Source organism: Pogona vitticeps, chromosome 3 (genome assembly GCF_051106095.1).
Source record: "Pogona vitticeps strain Pit_001003342236 chromosome 3, PviZW2.1, whole genome shotgun sequence".
Taxonomy (NCBI): domain Eukaryota; kingdom Metazoa; phylum Chordata; class Lepidosauria; order Squamata; family Agamidae; genus Pogona; species Pogona vitticeps.
In genome coordinates, this window is record NC_135785.1 from 244,467,613 (window position 1) to 244,489,996 (window position 22,384).

The following is a 22,384-nucleotide window of genomic DNA, read 5'->3' on the forward strand; positions in this document are numbered from 1 at the left end:
CAAACTCTTCCCAGCTTTCACTCCATTGATAAGAATTTAAAACAGGATCACCACTCTTTCCTCCATCACCATCTAAAACATGGGTCGGGGAACAGGGGTAAATTACCCCAAGTGGGGTAAAAGTGAAAATCCTGGGGGTAATGAGCAGAGTGCTACCCCCCCCTCTCTCCCACCCCCACCCTCTGCAGCCAAGCTCAAATTGTAAACCACCTCGTCCTGTTACTTCCTTGCAGCAGGGGACTTCTAAATGCTCCGTTTGTTCAGAGATTGGGGAGATAAGCTTCCCTAATAGGTTACAGCTGGGGATTAGCCCCAGGCAATCAGCCAATCCGGGGCTTCTGAATGACTGCTTCCTCCGGAAGTGACTGCAAAGAAGCAGCAGGAGGGAAAGGAGCAAGCAAGGGAAGGAGGGAAGAAAGAAAGAAAGAAAGGTGCAAGAGACCGAGGACTTCATCAGGCTTATTTAAATGTATGTAATTGGAGAAAATGGAGGGAGAAAATGGAGGGAGGGAGGAAATGGAGTGTGTGTGTGAGAGAGAGAGAGACAGACTGACTCAAAACTGAAAATTTACAGGCAGTCAAGCAAAAGAGAAACTGAATTAAGGCGAGGGGGGAAGGGTGGCTTTTTAAGGTGCTGTCTAGGTTTCTCATTGCTTTCCTTCCAAGAAGCAGGCATCTTTGAATTTTGTGGCTGCTGTCTCCATCTGCAGTGATGATGGAGCCCAAGAAAGTAAAATCTGTCACTGCCTCCATATCTTCCCCTTCTATTTGCCAGGATGTGATGGGACCAGTGGCCAGGATGTTGGGTTTTTTTATGTTGAGCTTCAGAGCATTTTTTGCATTCTCTTTCACCCTCATTAAGAGGTTCTTTAAGTCCTCACTTTCTGCCATGCTTTTGCATAGTCAATGAAGCAGAAGTAGATATTTTTCTGGAACTCCCTATTTTTATTATTATGACATCTCTACAGAATAGGTTATGCTGACAGTGAGTAACAGAATACTTAGTCCATTTTGATGGCTGAGTGCGGGGAGAACTTGATCCTGGATCATGCAATTCTAGTTTAGGGCTTCAAGAACCATGTTGGCTATCAAAAAATGAGGAGGGGGGTATATTATTTATACAAAAATGCAAGAAATGTTACAGTCAACAAAGGACAAAAGGGACCCCCTCACCACTTCAGGAGTATACCATATACCTTGCAGTTGTGGCCAAGTTTATATTGGAACCATAAAATGCAGCATGCACACCAGAATCAAAGAACATGAGAGACACTGCAGACTAAAACAATCGGAAAAATCAGCAGTAGCTGAACATGCCCTAAAACAATCTGGACATGAAATTCTATTTCAAAATACTGAAGTACTGGACAATACCAGCGATCATTATGTTAGACTGCACAGGGAAGCCATTGAAATCCACAAACACCAGCAGAACTTCAACAAAAAAGAAGAAAGTTTAAAACTCAACAAAGCCTGGCTCCTAGCACTGAAAAATACAGCCTGCAAAAGGTCAATGAACTCTACCCAGCTACAAGGGTGGGTGATCACTGCACACAAAAGACCAGCTAATGATGCCCATCAATCACAGTGACAGATAATCTCTCCCTGTTATCACAACAATATACCCATAACAAAAAAGACGCTGATCACCACAATCCCCCGTCTTCTGAAAAGGAGAAAAGCTGATCCCAGAGCTATACAGTATGCGATTTTAAAAAGCCCATAGAAACGGATTAAAACCTGTTTAATGTATTCCTATGGGCAAAAAATTACCTTAAAGTGAAGATCCTCCATACGGCGGCCATTTTCGCTGCCTCTTAAGTGAGGAATCCGTGCAAAAACAGAGCGGGTGGCCTTTTTTTTTAACCTGGCGGCCATTATGGAACCACCAATCAGCTGTTAAAAATATTCGTTTTGCGATGATCGGTAAGCAAAACAGGGAACCGATCACCACAAAGCGGAAAAAACGCATAGGAAACAGCGCAATGCGATCGCTTTTGCGATTGCAAAATCTTCGTCGCTATGCGATTTCGTCGCTAAACGGAGCACCCGTTAAGCGAGGCACCACTGTACTCAACTATCCAAACAAACTGCACCAGAGCACAGACAGAGTTCTGACTCCTGTCCTCTGAAGATGCCGACCACAGAGACTGGTGAAACGTTAGAAAGAACAACATTCAGAACATGGCCAAAGAGCCCAAAAAACCCACAACAACCATCAGATCCCAGCCATGAAAGCCTTCGATAATACATATTATTTTTTCTTCCCAGCAACCTTTGACTGCGTGTTAAAAGAAACTGTCTGGTATCTGCAAACTCTGGTCTGAATATTTGCAGCCTCTCCATTCCGATCTTAAGAATGTGATCAATTGCAGACTCTGTGGATTGAGCATCAAAGACTACATGCTTGGCAAAATCCTATTATTTAGTGTAGTAAATCACACTAGAGTATGCCCATTAAATCAGTGGGGACTTGGTGAATCCACTCCTCTGTAAGTTCTATTGATTCAAATGGACCTAGCATAGTAAGTCCTAGTTATGTAGACTACATCCATTTGAAACAATAGATCTTAGAGAGGAATTGATTTACTAAAGTTGATTCACTGAACCTGTTCTAGTCCAATTCACTGTTAAGTAACAGGATTTTGGCCAATTGACAGCACAGATGATTTTTTTATTTCACTAAGAATTTTAACATTTTTCTATATGAAATATGATTCATGTGTTTTTAATACAGTATTGACATGGCAACAAGGATTCTTAATGTTAAATTCTGTAGCTGCATCAATGTGAGATGTTGTTCTAGCTATATCTATAATTTATACTGAAGTCAGAGTGTTTCAGATAAAGGTTTTCTTTAGATTATTTCCAGTGCAAAACATGTGTATTCTTCATAGTTGTCATTTTATGAGTTGGGCATTTTTCTTTAATTTACATCCTTCAAGATACCTTTCCTCTCTGTGTGTCCTGGAGCTTTTAGATTCATGTTAAGCTTCCCTTTTTTAGGCTGACCCACTTTTACACAAGACCTTCCAATCTCAGGCAGTAATCCACTTACCAAGTGAGAAACTCAACAACAACACTGTTCAGAAAGGCAAGGCTTTGTTAGGAGCAAAGACTAGAGAACTCAAAGTATACGTCCTCCACTGCCAAGCAGAAATGTGAAGGCTGTATTTTTAGGCCAGGCCTTTCCTCTTTCTTTTAGCATACAAAGGACAAACTTCCTATTCAGAGGGCTTGACTTGTTCACATTTTGCATTGTGTCTTCCCTGCTGTTACTGTCAGTGTATAACGAGTCTTGTAGTTTTGTGAGGAAAAAAGAATAACATTCAGAAAAAGAGAAAATGAAGACAATTCTAATATAAGAACAAGCTAACATATAGACCCATCTCAGTGGGTAAAATGCACCTCTCTGAATGAGGATGCAGTTTGCTTTGCAAAGCCTTTTTTTTTTTTTTTTTTGCCTCTTCTGGGACCTGCTTTAGGTCTTTTTTAAAAAAATAAGTAATGACTGGCCAGTCATTTCCTATTTGTAAAAAAAAAAGGGGGGGGGACTTTCAGTGCCTAAAATAAACTCTGAAAAGGGTTAAAATGGCTTTACGGGGAAATCATGTTCCTCAGAGGCTTCAGAGGGACATGATTTATCTTTGGGGGGTACCAAAATATTATGTGGAGAGTGTTTGTGAGGAGATGGTGGTTATGTTTTTAAAAGCCAGCTAAAAACTTGGCTATTCAAGTAGGCCTTCCCTCCAGCCAATTAAGTCTTTCTTATTTTTCTCCCCTGTTATGCCATGCCATCTTGGTAATCTTCTTCAAATTAAGTGTTCAATTGTAATTGTAATTTTATAATTTTATATATTTTATATTTTATATTGTTCTGTTTTATCTATGTAAACCGCCCCGAGTAGACATGGTCTAGAGGGGCGGGGTAAAAATCAAATAAATAAATAAATAAATAAATAAATAAATAAATAAATAAATAAATAAATAAATAAATAAATAATACAGGGCAAAAATGGTGCCTGGAGTCCACTCAAGCTCTAGAGAAACACTTGAAAATGACAGCTCCATCTTTGTTTCAACTTGTGACTTGATTCTTCCTTGATGTGTGATGAGACATTAAATATTTGGCTTTTTCTCTGGGGGGTTCTGTGTGCTTCTTCACTCTCCCTAAGGTCCATAAGCCACATGTAGTCCTGCCTGAGCTTGTGCTTTGTCCCTCTCATCGAAACACCAAATAGGAAGCACAACAGAGTTGTGCCATAGCATGCTGACTGAACAAATTGTGTTATTATGAAATGTAAACACAGGATTCTCTTGTTTCATGTTTTTTATCCCTGGGAATTTCTCCCCATAACCAGTTAAATATTCAAATTCTGAACAGAAGGAGGAGATACGGCAGGGAATGTGGAAGTATAGTTAGCAGAATACACATCTGGTTGGAATGCTTGGGCAAATAATAGAATTCAGAGATATTGTATAATAGAACAGCTGTGTGATAGAACATTCTCTCCCATTCATGCCAGTGGTTTTCATGAAGGAAACAGTTGCCAGTGAATTGTGTCCAGAGCTTGTGTTTACATCTGTGGGTATTTGGTTTGGTGCCAGTTCCTTTGCAGCACAGCATCCAGTCACAGCTGTTAATGGACTAGATGTGAAAAGCTTTGGAAAAATTGGAGCATCATAAATCTGGGTCAGTCCTTTGAAATACATAAGGGTCAAATGCTTTCACATTTGAGACCAAAATAGCAGGATGTGGCCCATGTTCTAGCTCTTTTGTGAGTTTGAATTATTCTGAAGAAGGAATGTCATACTATCTACCCCACTGAGTAGATGCTTGTAATCCTAACTTCCCCCTTTTGGATTCTACTTGAGTGAAATTGGTACTGGGAATACAGCTTGCTGAGAATTCTGAAGGTTTATAGTTCAAACATATCTGTTCCAAGTGCCCATTAGGTTCTTGTGCATTTTCCTCTTTCATTTCCTTTGCTTCTTAGATTATGATTGGTGACAGTTAATTTTACCAGGAGAAACTGGTCCAACAAGCAAGTAGCAACCTATCTAGTAGTTTGGGATTTTTATCTAAATTGCAGCTTCTGTTTATAGCAGTGATAAGATTAACTGTTTTGTAGGATTGAGATTATTGAATTTTTTGCTAATGTTATACTTACTTCTAACTCTCAGTTGTTACTGATATACTATAATAGATGTCTTTCAACTGCAGATCACAATTGCATTTCAAACTGAAGAGCCAGGCACGTCTCTCTGAAATGTGGACCGCATCCTGCATGGAAGAGGTCTGTGAGGGCAGCACTAATCTGGAGAGGTCTTTTGTTTTAGGATGGCCCACCACCAACTGTGTTGCTAGTTTCAGGTATAAGAGATTGTTTACCTTACTTGCTCATTTACTGCATTTATTGAGCTGTAAAAGTTGAAGAATTGTCTTGTATGCAAGCCTATTTCTTAAAAACCAGTGAATGTTCTCCTGTTGACATGAAAGGGAGACGGATTCATAGCTTCTATAACAAATGGAATTTTGGTATTGTGGTTGTCTTTGGTGGTTCCTCTGCCTTCATGGGAGTCACATACAGCCACACAAATTGGAGTGATTTGTTTTTGCCAACCCACCCACCCACTTAAGCTGCCCGTCTCCTCCCCAACAACTGCACCTATCCGGCAGTACAGAATGGGTATGATGCAGAAGATTGCAATATTTAGAGAGAATTATTATGTGGATAGAAACACCCTAGAGTGAGTAGTGTCTCCCAGATTTTTGTTTTGAAAAGGCAGTTTTGAAGCAATTGGTTTAATTTATGTACAGCTCAGATGTAGGATGGGACTCTGGTCCCTAGACTGGGCTGGGCAACCTCCAGAAGTCCAAGGGCCACATGTGCCCATCCCCTGCCCTTTGGAGGGCAGCACTCAGTCCCATTCCTGTTCCCTGCCCATGTCAATATTTATCAAAGAAAGAAATCAGATCATTTTAAATGGGAAAAAACCCCTCTCAATTGACTGCTATTTTAAAAAATTGCAATCTGAGGGCAGGAATGGTCCATGTTGGGGGGTGGGTGGGCAAAATTATCTCTCAAGACCTGTATAGCGTATAGGGCAGTGACAGCGAACCTTTTTGAGCCTGAGTGCCCAAATTGGGGGGGGGAGGATGACACCCGGCTGGCAGCGGCGGAAAGGGGAGTGGCAGTGGAAGGTGGAATCCCGGGCATGGAGGGTGCACTCCAATTGTGCCAACCCCCTGTCGGGGCGCTAGCACCACGGCTGCAGCTGCCTTCTCAGGTTTGGCTGCTGGGGGTAGCGATCCGGCGACTTATGCCTCGCGTGCCCACAGAGAAGGCTCTGTGCCATGTGTGCCATAGGTTCGCCATTGCTGGTATAGGGTGACTTTCTGATCTAAACAAGTTTTTTTTCTAATGGAAGATGTGTGGGTACAGAGGTCTAGGGCACCTGGGATACTTTTGAGGCCATGGTTGACTATTTTTGTCACCCCAGTGTTATTAGACTGCAGTTCTAGTCATTCCTCCCTGTTGATTTTGCTGGAGAAGGCTAGTAGGAGTTGTAATTTCAGTAACATCTGGAGGGCTGCACTTTCCCTACCTTGATTTTAATTGAAAGTTAGGCCTGTTGTCAAGATTTCTCCTTAATGGAAAATTGTACACCATATACGAAATAGACTGAAGATGGCTAGCCTGAATACTATTTGATACAATGTGCACAGTGACCATCATATTTTAAAATATTTTTTGACATTCATACTCTACCTTTTTAAAAAATATTCATCGTGGCTTCCAATCAAAAATGTAGGCGTACACAAACAAAAGCAAGGTAACAGTGAAACTAGAAGACAGCAAAACTAAACAGCATAAATCAATTCAAGGATCATAACCTGCAAGAGAAGATCCAGTAGATATTTCTGTAAGACTGTTCTAGTTCTTGGGTGCTATAACTGAAATCCCCTTTGCATCAGAGAAGATTTAATTTTAAAAAAATTAAACAATTAAAAGTCACATTTTTGATAATTTAAAAAAAATTGAAAGATTTTTTTAAAAAATCACCTATGTCTTTTACCTGTGTTCTAGACCCCCCTTTCTTTTTACTATCTTGTTGACATTTAATGAGGCTTTTTTATCTATTTCAGTTCCATTGAACAGAAAGAGAAATGGCTCACTTCCCTTGAAAGGTACTTATTTTTTTTCTGTATTATATTTTATAATGTTTTAAATCTTACACTGTTTTGTGCTAAAGAAAAACTAGAAACATTTCTGGCTGTACCTCATCTAGTCAAAGGAGTGTTTAACCTATAGCTGAGGTGAGTAGCTGAATAAAATCAAATCTTTGCTGAATGAAATTTCATTATTTGTAAAAAAAAATTCAGCTGTTTTAAGGAGATAATCAAACTAATTGTAGAAAAATGCTTTTCATTTTAAGAGTAGTCTCATAAGAAACCTCTTTGGCTACCTTTGCTTTCAGCTAGTTGTTAATTTTGCTGCCATAGAGTGAAATCAGCATAATACATTGACCTGTGGTATTCTCTTTTTTAAATGTACTTTTAAAGAAATCCCATTTCTGCTTGCTTTGATAGCCGAATCAAGGAAGAGAAGGCAAAAGACTATCCCAAGAGCATTCCCCTGAAGATCATTGCAAAGGACATTGGAAACTGTGCATATGTAAGTGTTTTTAAGCCATAATTTGAATGAGGAGTCCGTAAATTCAACACTGATGACTCTTCGCCTGCAGACAACTGTGAACATTCAGATGTTGCATGGTATGCTACCATGCTAGCAGAGGATTCTGGGGGTTGTATTTAAAATAAGTAACTTTCCCAAGCGCTTTAATCAGCATCAGTAGATCTGTTTGCCAAACAAAGGGGAAGAGCACTGTTTTGAATAAACTGAAGCTAGCGTAGTGGAGGTGGCTTAAGAATAGCATTTGCCAAACGTGTGCATGTAAATTGTGCCATAGTACAGAACCTATGTATCCAAGACACTTGGAGCTCTTCAAGGTTGGTCATCCTTGAATTACACCACAGTCGTGCCAGTATTGCACTGACATGGCAGTAGAGTGGCAGATGGAGGCTTCCTAAAAATCTGTATACTTTCTATGAAGCTTTGCTCCTTTGTCTGTTACAGCAGTTGGAGCTCTCAGGGAATTGTTTCATTTTCTGCAAGTTAGGGTTAGTGAGAGATGAGGCATATGCAGTACAAATGATTTTATTATATTCTAGCCACGGGCAAGCCTTATGCAAATGTATTGACCTACTCCTGGGTGCCAGATGTCACTGCTTTGGGGAAACGTTAATTCTTTTTGTTTATGTTATGATTATTCAGCCATATCCTCAGGCAGAAATAGACTTCATTTGTGCTCCTTCAGTTCAGTGTTTTGGGGTTTTTTTTGACAGTTTATAATTTTCAGTAGCTCAGGAACAAGGAATATATTTTGTAGAGAGCAAACTGGCTTGGCACAGGTTTTTGTGATCTGGAGGTTCTGCTACCAATTTTACAAATTATACTGGGATTTTATGTATTTATTAACATGGGAGATTTAAAATTGATTTAAAAGTAATGTGTAAAAATTAAGGAATGCACATTGATACATTTATTACCTTTTTAAAGTAATGATAGCACAAATGCATTCATTTTAAAAAATAATGTACACTCTGTAAGATGGCATTGTTGATAAGACAATAGAACGACAGATGGAAGATTATTTTTAAAAATCCAGTGCTTTCTATGAAGCTCTTACTTGTGTACTACAGATGTTGTGATTGTCATACCTAGCGCTGAAGACACTATGTTCAATTTGCAAATTTACGAGCACAAGTTCTGTAGGAGACAGAAAAAAGAATGAGATATTTCTGTTTCTTTTAAGTCGCTCATGGCATCTTCTCTTAAGAGCTATAGTTAAGTTTCTGCACATACAGACCCACTCTTAGGATTGCTCCGGTTAGGGTCTTCTCTAAAGTGACACTGAGATGGTTGGACTTGCTGTGTGACATGTTACAGTATATGGTTTGCATGCCATAGGGAAACTGCAAAAATCCTCTGGTTCCTATATTTGCTCTTCCCCTGATTTTTTTTTTTCTTGAAGCTCAGAGGAGGAATTTAGAAGCTTCTGCTTCCTCTTATTTGCCTTCAGCATCCTGTGTGATAACAAAGAAGGAAATGTACTTAACACTTATTGTTGTCATGTCAGTCCTGATGTAAGACAACCCTAGTTAGATTTTTTATGTAGGTAAGATGTTCAAGGCGTAGGGCACCATTGCTGCCACCACTCCATGGCCAAGTGGGGATTTGAATGCAGGTCCCTTGAGTTTCCTGACTTTAATGCTTTCTGTGCCTAATTTCAACAAGCTAGCATGACATCTAATAACAAACACAAAACTGAATAAAAAGAGGTGAAAGCAAAAATGCCCAAATTTCTACTTTAGCTCCATTGAAGGAAGCAAAAGAGAGATGTGAGGAATATTTCAAGCCCTGGCCCTGGGGATGGTGCTTGTTCAAATGTGGCCGGTGTGTCAGATTAACTAGCGTGTCACATAAAACATAATCTTGATAGAGAAGAGACAGAGAGTAAAAACCATGCTGATGTGGATTTACTTCCTGTGCAATTGTACTACATGATGCTGTATTAGCTAAAACATAGCTATAAACACCGAAGATTGAGTTTTACAGTTTGTGCTTTTAAAAATCCAAATTTTGTATGGTGTTTATTGTTTTAAAAGTCCAGAACTTCTAGTCTTCATTCCCTCCCATTTTTTTCTTTGCAACAGTCAAAAACCTTAACTGTAACCCACATGGACACAGCAAATAATGTGATTCTCTTGGCCCTGCAGCAGCTTGGAATTAATGTAAGATACTAATTTTTTATTATTATTGTCTTCTTAGTAACTAGTAGTACCTCTGTCTCTTGTTGTTGCCATTAGAATTTGGCTGTGTGAAAATATTTGTTTGCAAAAAGAGTTTTCTGTCGTATATTCCATCTAGGTTTGATTTGATTTTTTTTTTGTAAAAGCGGTTTAGGAGTATGAAGTAGAAATAAAATGCATAACTCGAAAATGCCACAGTTCATTTATTTTTATTTTTTCCCAACCCCCTTTTCACTTCACAGCCAGACTGTGATACCAGGGTCTGTAGTTTCTTTTGAAGTAACAACTGAAATGCAGCTCAGCCCACCACTCTTATACATTCATGTCAGATCAAAATTCGGGTATGTGTAGAATACTTGCAAAAGGGTGTGCCATTGTAAAGGATATAATGATCTATATATTGTGCCATTTGAATTCTGTTTTGAGTAGGTGGTGTCTTCTGAAATGTGGGACAGTTGTGCTCAGGGCCTGTTTTAATTCACAGTGGTAAGAAAATCAGGTTCTGATTCCTGCTAAAACCCGTGCAATTGTATTTTTAAAGGGTTCTGAAAAGGATTATCAACTATGGGTGAATTCTGGAAAAGAAGATGCTCCATATCCCCTTATTGGTAAGTTTCTAGTACAGTAGTATAGTCCCATCTATGCTGTTTCATTCATTTTCTCTTCTGTTCTTTTCCAAGGATTCAGGTGAGTATCAACAGCTCAACAACAAAACATACTAGTGCAAAACTATTGACGTACAAACCAAAAGCTTACTGTCTTATATGTTGTTGTTGTTGTTGTTGTTGTTGTTGGTGGTGGTGGTGGTGGTGGTAGTAGTAGTAGTAGTACCACCAGTTAGTAAATCAGGCTAGCTGAAGAAAGAGATTTTTTTTAGCTCTTCTAGAAAATCTACAGGCTCAGAATCTCAAGGGGAAGAAAGTTCTTTAATTGAAACACACTTTCAGTGCAGTTGCTTCTTGCTCTTCAATGCCAGAACTCCTAGGTGGAGATAGGAAAGAATTCTGTCTCAAACCCTGAGGAGGTATTGCCAGAGTTACAATACTGGGGCATTGCTGATGGTCTGTGTTGATGTAAGCCAGATAGGTTCCTGATAAGCCTTCATTTCACAGGGTGTCAGAACTCTTTATTTTCTGGGTTGGGTTTCACATAAAACAAATGAAAGATGGAATATCTTTGGTCAGTAATCAAGTTCGGGGTCAGATTGGTGGTAGAGGTGACCAGACAGCATTGCACAAGCATGCTTGCTGGATCTTACGTATTTACCGTATTTTTCACTCCATAAGACACACCTTTCCATAAGACGCACCAATTTTTTTTAGGAGAAGAAAACAGGAAAATATAATCTGTTTTCTTCGCTCCATAAGACGCACAGACTTTCCACCCCCCTGTTTTGTGGGGGAAAAGTGTGTCTTATGGTGCAAAAAATACGGTATTTATTAGCTACATTTCCTTCAGTAACTCAAGGTTGTGTACGTGGTCCTTGTCCTCAATTTATCTCCAGAAGAACACAGTGAAATCAGTCAGACTGAGAGGTGCAGGCAGAGAGACTGTTTCAGGCTCACCCAGTGAATTTCATAGCCCAGTGAGAACTAAAAACTGTATTTCCCAAATCCGAAATTCATCATTCTGACTACTATTTAGGCGTAAGCCGCCTAGAGTGGTCGAAATGACTAGATAGGTGGGGTATAAATACAATAAATAAACAAACAAACAAACAAACAAACAAACAAACCACACTGGATCTCTGGAAGCCTGGCTTTTGTGGTATCTGAACTGTGCTGTTATTTATTATGTTTTATATTTGGAATAGAAAGCATTAAAATCAAGAATAGTGTACAGTATCTTAATAAAAATTAAGGGCAACCACTAATTTCTAGTCTTTGTTGTTCTGAAGATGGAAATCAGTTTATATGATGCCCAACTTTACTAATTAACATTAGAACAGGTCTGGGCCCCTCTCCTAACAGCCTTCCATGGTTGCATGCTGCTGCTTCAAGTTTTTACATAGTACTGCACATCTTTGGTTGGTTTGTATCTAAATGTATATATCAGTGATAGGATCAAAAAAAGGCTAACTAATTGACCGAAGGTCTGAAGCAATTTCCTCATGAAGAATTTAGCTTAAAAAAGGGAAGTAACTGTGGAGATGGAATAGAGATTTGTAAAATCGTGCAAGGTGGCAACCAATCATGATAGATGTACGTTTCCTTAAATACTGGCGAGAATGCATTGTGTATGCCTCTTAATGCAGGCTGATGGCAAAACTGAGCAAGTTGATGGTGTTGCCCTGATGTCCTATTTAATGCCATCTAACTGATCCTGTGTGAACAAAATGCTGATGGGCCTTTGTTACGATCCAGCAGCACTCTTAACATGCATGGCATATTATAGATTCCAAGATTTTATGTCCATCTCTTTCTTCCTGAAATTGAACAAGAAAGCAAGCAAGGAAGTGAAAAGATTTTTAAAATTCTGAATATGAAGTATCCAGTGATGGTTTTAGAAAACCAGGGTGAAAGATTCTTGAATCTTTATCAGGAGAAATGAGAAAATAAAATACAGATAAGCAGACAATGTGAGTCACGTGAATATTTAGTCAACTGAAATAATACATTTTTTAGAGAATGAGTATCTTTATGACATCCTTGGTGGGTCCTCTTTTGTTGCCTGTTCTCTCCTTTCAGTGTAAATTAAATTCTCATCTTTTTTCTCTGAGCAGGACATGAATATCCGTTTGGAATCAAAATGAGCCACGTTCGTTACACTTTGCCTCAGATGCAGGGATCAAAGGATTGTGTCTGCCCTCTGGACCTTCAGGGGGCCTTCCTGATGGAACAGCTGCCCCGTGAGCTTCAGTGCCAGTTCATTCTCAAGCCAAGTCGCCTGGCCACCAGCCATCAGCTGAACGGTTAGTCTCTCCACTCACAGAAGGCTTGTTCAAGGAGTGTTCATTCGATTAACTCTTGCATTGTACCAAGTGAACTGTCTGGAGAACAGGCAGAGAAAAATGACAGGGCATACAATAGTTCAGATAAATTTCTTACTCCAGTAAGTGTGCAAATCATGTTATTGTTATATCAAAACCTATATGTGAACACAAGGCAAAACTCGCAAGGAAAAGGGCCACTTTCAAAATATATAGTTTAGGACTAGATATTTTATTCAAAACAATTCTACTTCACAAGGTCTCCTGTTCTTCGTGAGTCCTGCTGTCCCCTCATTTTATAAGCAATTATTTCTCAAGGCTTATTTACATTTTCCCATATTCCTGTGATGTATTTAATGGATCATTAATTCACATCTCTACTTTCCTCTTGATGGACTACAACAAAGCATAATTTTAAAAAAGAAAAATGAAAGGATGGTATGGAGCATCCATCATGTTCATTCCAGCATTCTTAGGAAGGAAAGAAAAATCATAACTAATACACAGTATCAGGAAGATTGAGTTGGTGCCAGAAGAGGAGTTTGGCAACTGAAACCCACAATAAAGTGTAAAGCCCCTCTTTGACAGTTCAAGAACTGAGGCACTCAGGAAGACTTCTGATATCAGTTCACCAAACTGCTATCGGTCACTTCCCCATGGTTGCTTAGCTGCAGTGCAAAGTGAGGGCAAACCTAGTTAATTTGTTAACACACACATTCAGCCTTTCTATTGTGTGCACGCGCATACACATGTGAGCATGCACGCAAATAAATAGAGGCATTAATGTGGTTAGGTCAGAACTACATTTTAGAATGATAGGGTTTCTCTTTCTTGTTGCCACCACTTTTTAATTTCTCTTTTTGTGTGTGTGTGAGTGGTGATATTACTGCCAAAGTTCCCTAGCTTCTTTTTCCCCTATGTTCTTCGGGCTATATGTGTTTTCCTATTCATGGAAATTGGCTTTTTCACAGAGATGCAGAAGCTTACAAATATTGGTGCAGATGTGGATTATGGCAACATTGGAGTATCTCCAAAAAGGCATAAGGTGTTTTCAGTTTAAATCGGTATTCCCCTTACTTGGACATGGTTTAGGTCGGAAGGCCAGCAGTATGCATGTCTACCAGATGAGCGATAAGCTTTCCGAGCTGTCCAAAAGGGTTTGTGCTAACCCCTTTTTTCAGCTGTCAATGCTTTCATGAGTACAGCTTTGTCTTGTTTTTGTTAGCCAGAACCAATGACAAGTTATAATACTAAGGTGGATTGGTATGCTTGACTGTGAAACAAGGAGTCAGTAGTTTACATTCCCACTGTATCTTCCTGGTGAGGCGGCAGCTGTGATCACCCAGAGTGCATATGGCTGATAGAGGCATGTGTCAAGCCACTTGTGCACCCTTGAGCAAGCTGCACAGTCCTAGAACACTGCTGGAAGGAGGGTCTTCTAAACCACTTATGAGTAATTTATACCCAGAAAGCCCCGGGAAAGCTCTCCGTAAGTCAGAATTAGAATCTACTTGAGGGCTCCTCCCCTTCCTCCTCCTTCCCTCATGCTGCACAGCCTGCCATCTCCTCTTTCCCTTACTGCTTGCTACCAGAGCTTAGAAAAGTTACTTTTGGATAGTTTCATGAGTGGCATGGAACTGTTCTTTCTCAATAGTGGCCATGATATCTAGAGTATTCTGGGAGTTGTGGTCCAAAAAAGCAATATTCTGCTTGCTACGCGGTTTGCTGATTTTAAGTGGCTTTGTGACTACAGCATTTCTGCTTTCCTGGTGCTTAACATCAGCAAAATGCACCAGCGTAGATCAGTGAGCTGTACTTCTGTGGAATCATCACAGTCTCAGAATTATGTCCTTCTTCTGACCTCTGTAAAGATTACTTTCCATTTCTCTCCTTTCTTATGTTTGGATGGTAATAGCAGTGATCCTGTCTTAAGCGTTAGACATCTAAGCTTCTTATAACGCTTCTCTGATGCTCTACTGATTTTCTTGCATCCAGACCCTGCCCTGTTTGGCCACAGCAATACCATGCCCCTTTATTTCTTTAATACCATGCCCCTTTATTTCTGTCTGATTTAAGCATGCATTTCCTGCCAGCTTCTTGAAAAAAATGTGGGCCTTGTTCTCCTGTCTTTATCTTGCCAGTGTTTATATGGCTACAGAAACACCCCCTTGTAGATACTCAGTACTGTAATAAGAAGCCGTACTAGGACATGCGCTGCACTGATATTTGGGGGAGTTTCATTGAAACAATTAGGACTTGAAACTTAAGAACTTGCATGATTGTTTTAAGTAATTGAAGCACTGGGAATAAATATTTTGTGGTAAAAGATCTCTAGTATTCAGCATGATTTCTTTGAGGAAGCCATGATAAAGCTCATTTAAGACATCCTGATTAGAAATGGGGACGAATATAAAAATAGATAGCTTTTTCTGACTGAAGGATGCCTAACCTGATCCATTAACCTTGACGAATAACGGATCAAAACGAATCAATTTTTTTTTATTTGTCCCCCATCTCTAATCCTGACTCATTGGTAAAGCTAAGCAAGTGTTGATTTGAGCAAGGATTTCAATAACAGACTACTGTGTTCCCCATATAAGAGTGAGATATTGATATTTTTTTTATTGTTTGTTAGTGCAAATATCTTCTGTGTGGTTTTCAGAAAAGAACATTACTTTTCTTTACCTTACTGTACTTCTCAGAACTATATAGTCATCACTATATAGGTTCTGTCTACTGAGGCTCCATAATGTTATTATGCCCAGGCCTTGCTAACATTAACTAGAGTAGGAACTTTTAAATAAAAATAAAATAAAACTTTCAACATATACCCAATTAATCCAGCTTAAAAGCCCTCTACTGGTTTTTGGAAAGTTTTTTTTCCAGTTCCTCATAGATAAATGCCTGTGACGTTAATTTCTTGACCAGATCACCTGTATTGAGGTTGTTAACCTTTAATGTGAGATACTTCCTCACTACAGTACATCTAAGTACATTAATAACCATCTGTTACAAGGAAATAGGGCATAGTAAACTAATCTCAGGTTTTAAGAAGAGAAAAAATATGTGGGATTTTTTAAATAGGCATAAAAGTTGCCAAACGTAAGCAAAAGCTCCCCACCCCCTTTGGATCATTTGAGATACTTAATTATTTTGTGATGTACAAAGGTGAAACTGTGTATATTTAAGTTTGGTGCGTACATGATGAAGAAAAGGAGAGCATGGAACTTAAGAATGAAATTTTAAAAAAGAAACCAAGCAGAAGGTTCATTTCAGTGCACCAGTATGGAAGCTTTCTGTCTCTAAAAAATTCAAGTAAATTTTAAAAAGCATCAGTGCAGGTAGAGGACACTCATATACTTCCACAATCCAGTAGATTTGTTTTAACTGTCATGATTTGATGCACCATCTACTGTGATTTAAACACGAGGGAATGCTGTTTCTCTGAACTGAAGTACTGTATTATTGTCTTGTTGGAAGGCATCTAATAAATATAGCTATTTTTGAAAAAAAAATTACGTGTGATCTTGAAAAGGCCTAAGAATCTAGATGTCCCCAACAAAGTTGAAAATAATTTACCTTTTATGAGGGGTTTTGGGTGCAGTTTTGTATAGATCAGTTTTGTGCCAGTTATATTGCTAGAAATATTTGCCTTCTCTCACCTTAAGTGGGTCCATTTCCAGGTGCTATTTAATACTGAGTTTTTAGTCTATAAAATACTAAGCAGCTTCAATAAATTCCTTCCATATGTCCTGTTAGTATTTTTTTTGTGATGAGGTAAAGAAACCCTTCTTAAATAACACCGTTCATGCATCAGGTTCAGATAACAAGACTTTGAAGAAGGTGATTCTCTATAGCTCAACATATATTATTGCATGCTTTTGTGGAGAATGGAAGCAGCTTTCTTTTTTCTTTTAGGAAAACAGTGTAAAAACAATAAGTAGTGGCTGTTCTTCCCACCAAGTAGTAGTTGCTTCATTCTTGGAACTAGGGCTGCTAGCTAGGTACAACCCTTATGTTCCTATGGCGACCATGTTTGTTTTCATAGTATTGCTGCTTCAGGAGCAGAAACTGTTCTGCACTCCATGGCTTGGGCTTCTCTGTCTCCCTCCCTCCTTTTCCCCTTCCTCTTCTTTTTCTTATGCTTTTGAGCCCTGCAGGAAGCCATCCTTAACTTTTATGATTGAGGAACATGGGGTAGCAAATCTAGCTAGAAAACAGAACAATGAATATAGGCTGCAAGATAGGTCTAAGTGGCCTCATAAAAATATAGGATGAGGGTCATGAGCCTTCTGTCATCCCATCTCACTCCGAGACACACACTGCTGACAAACTGTTCCTGAAAAAAATCAAGAAAAGCCATGTGGTCCCCAAAACAATACAAATGCAGGAACATTTAATACTGTTATTAGACTACTAAAACAAAATAAAAAACAGCGAGCTTTTAGTGATAATTTTCTTCTTCAGGCTGTGCACCGAGTTCTTGTGTGTGGTTCCAAAATTATATGCTTTTATTAAAGTGCCAAAGTCTCAGTGTATTTTACTAAAGCTAATGTAATAGTCCCACTGAAAAGAGTTAAAGGGATCTAGAAAGTTTTTCCTAGGCAGGGTAGCCATTAAGGAAAAAAGTAAGAGAGCAATCCATAGTACATTGGAGGGTGGCATTTAAATAAAAACCTATGGAACTGTTTATATATGCAGTTTTAAATGGGGTGTGACATACATGGGGTTCGCCAGTTTTATCTCCAGAGGAATATATAAAGTAGATTAGACTGAGATGTGCCGTAGTTCTGTTAATATCATGACCTTCCAGAGATCACTGATTCATTGGCCTGCCATTATCTGAAGTAACTTAGTGACATCGGACAACAGCAAAGTCTGAGATTTACTAGAGCAGCCCTCCCCAATCTATGCCCATCGAGACATTATGGACAAACTCCCCACAATCTTTGATCATTGGCTGTGTTTGGCATGGCTGATGGAAGTTGCAGTTCAGCATCAGAAATTTAGTGTTAAGAGATCAGGCTTGGAGCACTAGTGAGCTTCATGGTGGTGCAAGATTTTAATCTCTGTGCCTATGATACTGCATTGTTAGCATTATAAATTGTTCTTCCTACATCTAGTGTACTTGAACTCAAACTTGTGGGCCAGAAGATCTTTAAACAAGGTTTTGTTTTTACAAAATTAGTCTGCAGTAGAATAGGCATTTCAGTCCATAGAAGACATTGTTTTAAAAACAAATCTAATGCTTGATTCTGGAAAAGTCTACATCCAGAGAGAGAGTTAGTTATCTCCCCCACACCCACCGTATAATAGAAGGCAATGATCAGAAAACTGGTTCTTCGAAACCTCTCCTCAATCCTGGACATTCTCCACTAAGGAGCATAACAAAGTGTGAATCAAGTAAAGGAGGTAGTATCCATTGTCTTGGAGCCAGGTGTGTTCATAAAGTACCTTTCCTTACTTCGAGAATCACCTCAACTATTTGCACAAGCAGGTCTTCGGGAGGGTGACCCTCCTCTGTCTTGCCTCCCTCAGTGGCAGGTTTAGTGGGGGCATGAGAGAGTTCTAGGCTATGGAACTCTCTTCTGAGGGTACTGCTTGATACCTTCACTGTGGTCCATTCCCCAGCAGGCAAAGACCTTTCTGCTCAAAGCAGGCTTTTTACAACCGACTGCCGTCTGAAGAAGGGGCTTCTTACACGTGTGTTACTGTGGGTTTTTTTTAAAAAATGTAGTATGCTTTTTTTCTCAATAAAGATTTCTTTCTTTTCTCAGAGTTGAACCAAAAGCCATTTAAAAGGAGAAGATCCATTATAAATTGGGCCTTCTGGCGAGGAGCAGGTTCTCCACTGGACAATGCACAATCATCTCCAACATCTCCCGTATCAGGAAAGCTCTTTGGGCTTTCACTCCCAGCCATTTGTGAGAATGACAACTTGCCAAAACCAGTTTTGGTAAGTCCTTTATACTTTTAATATTGAAGTTTGGTCTCTGTCCCTTTGGACAAAGAATTTAGGGGAAAGACCTCTGCACTTACTTACCCAAGAAGTACTGGTGGTGAGGAGAACGGGGGAAATCAGGCAGAGCACTTTAATGTCTGTTCACTTCCTTCTTCTGATGGATCCTGCCAGAACTAGTTAAGTTGGAAATAAGGCATTTTCAGTAAATAATTCTATACTGTTGCAACTATATCCTTCCATCCATCCATCCATTCATTTAAAATAAGTTATTAATCATACTAGGGCTTATTTTCAGGTTAGGTCGTATTTTCAGGGAAATAGGGTAACTTGAACGTGTTCATATAATTTATTATAAGGAGTAACTATATTTACCTAGTCCCCATTTTAAACTACATGAGAATAACATTCTCTGCTACATGGAGTGTTATGTCATCGTGAAAAGCATCAGTACTACAGGATAGTGGGCCATTAAGCTAGTTGTAGTTGGAAATGTCTTTATGGACTATTAGTTTCAATCAAAACAAGGTCATACACCAATGTTGTCTGTGCAATATGGAGTGACACAATTCCAACACATTACATACACGTGTGAAGGACTATAATAATATGCTGGAAAGTCCAGCTGTTCTACTATTTGATACGTGCTTAATATGTGCTTCAGTTCTGGGTAAGCAGTCCATCTCAAGACTTTTTTCTGTTTTACATTTGAGATCTCTCTAAGCTATGTTTCACAGCACTCCTCTGCTTCCTTGCTGGCTTTTCTGCTCAGTGCTAAATATTGTTTTAGTGCCATCTGCATGTTGACGTCTGTTTTGTACTTCTTCCAAATCCCGTGTAACCTCTTTCATTACATGGAAGCTGTAGAACAGAAAGAGGAAGTCTTTAATTCTTCATCATTGTCTCTGATTCACGCTGATAGTTTTAAGTGAGAGTAGGCTTCCCACCTTCTGGTTCAGCTCTAGAGGATTTTAAATAGTTCTCCGTGCTGGCACAGAATCAATTAGTGTGAGTTCGCAGATGATAGTTAAAAGAATCATTGTCACCAAAGCAGCCTGTTGCTGCAGGTAAGATCAGCTGTTGCAGCAATTTTAGATAATTAAAGATTTCCTCCTCCCATCCCATGGCTCCCCCAGATTCCATGCTCCCACTGATGTTATCATTCTACCACAGGCGTAAACAGGATTTCAATCTACAGCTGCTATACAGTATTGGAATGAGAGCAGTGTCTGGCCTATACAGTTTCTTCCCAAAACAAACAAACAAACAAACAAAAAACAGACTGAGGCACTTCCAAGTAATTTAGTTCATCCAAAATATCTGAATGGTCTATGTTTGGTCCTAAAAATCTGCAGCACAACCACTAAAGAATAATTTTCAGAACAGTTACGTTCGTCAATACTTAAAAAGGAAATGAAATCTCAGCATAAATAATACATATCACATAACAAACAGATGACGTACATATGGATGGAAAAGCTGAAAGGGAATTAAAATGCATGTCTTTTAAATAAAAAGAAAGGTGGTGGATTTCCCCAACTGAGTTCCCCTTTGACATATTTGCAGAGGTTCTTTTTTTTGAGATCTTCCCTAGAAAACCTAGATTATCAGTTCAGCCAAACAGTCACATTGTAGTTATAATAATAATAGTTTACTTAATAATGGTGTGTTTCCCTTCTGCTTCCCATAGCTGCTGTTCATTCAAAGATTCTTGTGTCAGGGAGGAACAGTACCTACCATTCATTATGCTTTTAACTACTGAGATTTCAGTTCTCCAAACTGAAATAATTGCTGGGTTCTGGAATGCTTTGCTGATTTCAGGGTTTTTCCAGTAATGGCTCTTCTACTGGTTCCCTGTGAAAAAAATGTCAACAGGAGTCATATTTGGTTTACCACATAACTTTATATTGGATCACTATTAAAAAACATTTTTCTCTATACAAAATATGGAAGTCAAACACTCCTTATCTATAGGAAGCTAGGATAATGACCAGAAGGCTAGGCTACTGTTCATCTCTCTGATATGCTAGCACTTCACATACTTTTAAGCTCAGTTCAGAGTGCCAGTACTCACATTTGAAGCCCTTGGCAGCTTGGGATCAAAAAACCTGAACAAGTCCCTCTTCCCATCCCAGCCAAATCTGTATTTTGATTTTCTCTGTTCAATCTTTTCAAAGTGTCTTCCTTACTCTACATGTGCTACCGATAGTGTCCCAGTTGTGGAATGTTGTCTTTAAACTAAGACAAGATTTTGGAAAAATTCCCTACCCCAAAGTATTTGGGCATTGCTCTGATCAAACTCTGACCTACAAAAAAGAATGGCTAAACACCAAACAAAAAGATGCCGCCAGAAATAACTTACTTAGGAAACTGGATGGGTCAAACTGGAGTGCACATCCAAAAACAGTAGGAACAGCAGAATATGCTAGCGGGGTATGGTATAAATCAGTATATGCCAAACAAGTGGATGCAGCTCTTAATGAATCATGCAGAATTATTACTGGCTGCCTGAAACCTTCCCCCATTGAAAAAGTCTATTATTTGGTTTACACTGCCCCACCAGAATTACGTCAAGAGGTGCTAGCATATAATGAACAAAATAAGGTAATACAACACCAGACCCATCCACTTCATGGATGACAACCCCTAGACGATGGCTAAAATTGTGGAAACGTTTTCTGCACACAACTCAAGCTCTAAATATTAAACCAGAAGAGGCTAGGCTAAACCTATGGAGAACAAAAACAGCACACCTTGAATGCTGAAGTATGTCCCACCAGAACAAGACTCTAGCTGGACCATCTGGAAGTCACTTAACAGACTTCGAAGTGAAGTAAGAAGATCAAAGAATAATGAAGTAAAATGGGGCTACTTGGATACAGGACAATTTTTCTGTGACTATGGAGAAATTCAATCGATGCAGTATATATGTGCATGCAATTTATGCCCCACCGCTTGATCTAGCAAATGGTTGAGAATGCTGTTGAAGTAGCCTGCTTCTGGTAAAAAGAGTCTAATCATTTCAACATTTTAAATGTGTTTGAACTTTCATTTTTCCAAGCATTTGAGTTTGAGAAGCAGACGTGTTGAAAGGAATGACTGTGTAAAAGCTGGGAGTGAGATTCCGGGGAGTGGTCATTGTTACTGGTCTTACAGCTTTTCCTCAATTCAACATCTTGTACAGTGGTGCCCCGCATAGCGACGTTAATCCGTTCTGGATTAATCGTTGCTATGAGGAAACATCACTAAATGGATTGAAAAAACCCATAGGAATGCATTAAACTTGGTTTAATGCGTTCCTATGGGGCCCAAACTCACCGTTGAGCGAAGTTCCTCCATAGTGCCACCATTTTCGTGCCCTCGGTAAGCGAAGGCAGGGCATGAAAACACTTGCGGCGGCCATTTTGGAACCGCCGATCAGCTGTTCTAGGAACATCGCAATGCGAAGATTGGTAAGCGAAACACTTACCGATCATCGCAATGCGATTTTCGCCCTATCTAACCATCGCAATGTGGTCGCATTAGCGATCTAAAAAAATAGATCGCTATGCGAATTCGTCGTTAAACGGTGCACTCGTCATGCGAGGCACCACTGTATCTGTTAAAAATCTGTTTGTTT

At 39.3% G+C, this 22,384-nt stretch overlaps 1 protein-coding gene and 1 long non-coding RNA gene across 2 annotated transcripts in view; one reads left to right on the forward strand and one right to left on the reverse strand.

Annotated features, from left to right (window-relative positions):
- Positions 1 to 22,384, forward strand: part of ARHGAP20 (Rho GTPase activating protein 20) — a 92,806-nt gene that overhangs the window by 63,084 nt on the left and 7,338 nt on the right. The window contains exons 4-10 of the mRNA XM_020805193.3: positions 5,225 to 5,374; positions 7,151 to 7,192; positions 7,595 to 7,679; positions 9,782 to 9,859; positions 10,419 to 10,485; positions 12,600 to 12,788; positions 18,584 to 18,762. Of these exons, the coding sequence (XP_020660852.3) occupies positions 5,225 to 5,374; positions 7,151 to 7,192; positions 7,595 to 7,679; positions 9,782 to 9,859; positions 10,419 to 10,485; positions 12,600 to 12,788; positions 18,584 to 18,762 (790 nt within the window). The remainder of the gene's footprint in view (positions 1 to 5,224; positions 5,375 to 7,150; positions 7,193 to 7,594; positions 7,680 to 9,781; positions 9,860 to 10,418; positions 10,486 to 12,599; positions 12,789 to 18,583; positions 18,763 to 22,384) is intronic.
- Positions 12,396 to 21,936, reverse strand: LOC144588063 (uncharacterized). Its single transcript, XR_013543396.1, has 2 exons — positions 20,503 to 21,936; positions 12,396 to 12,866 (listed from the first exon to the last, which is right to left on the reverse strand). It is a non-coding gene; the product is annotated as an uncharacterized LOC144588063 (long non-coding RNA).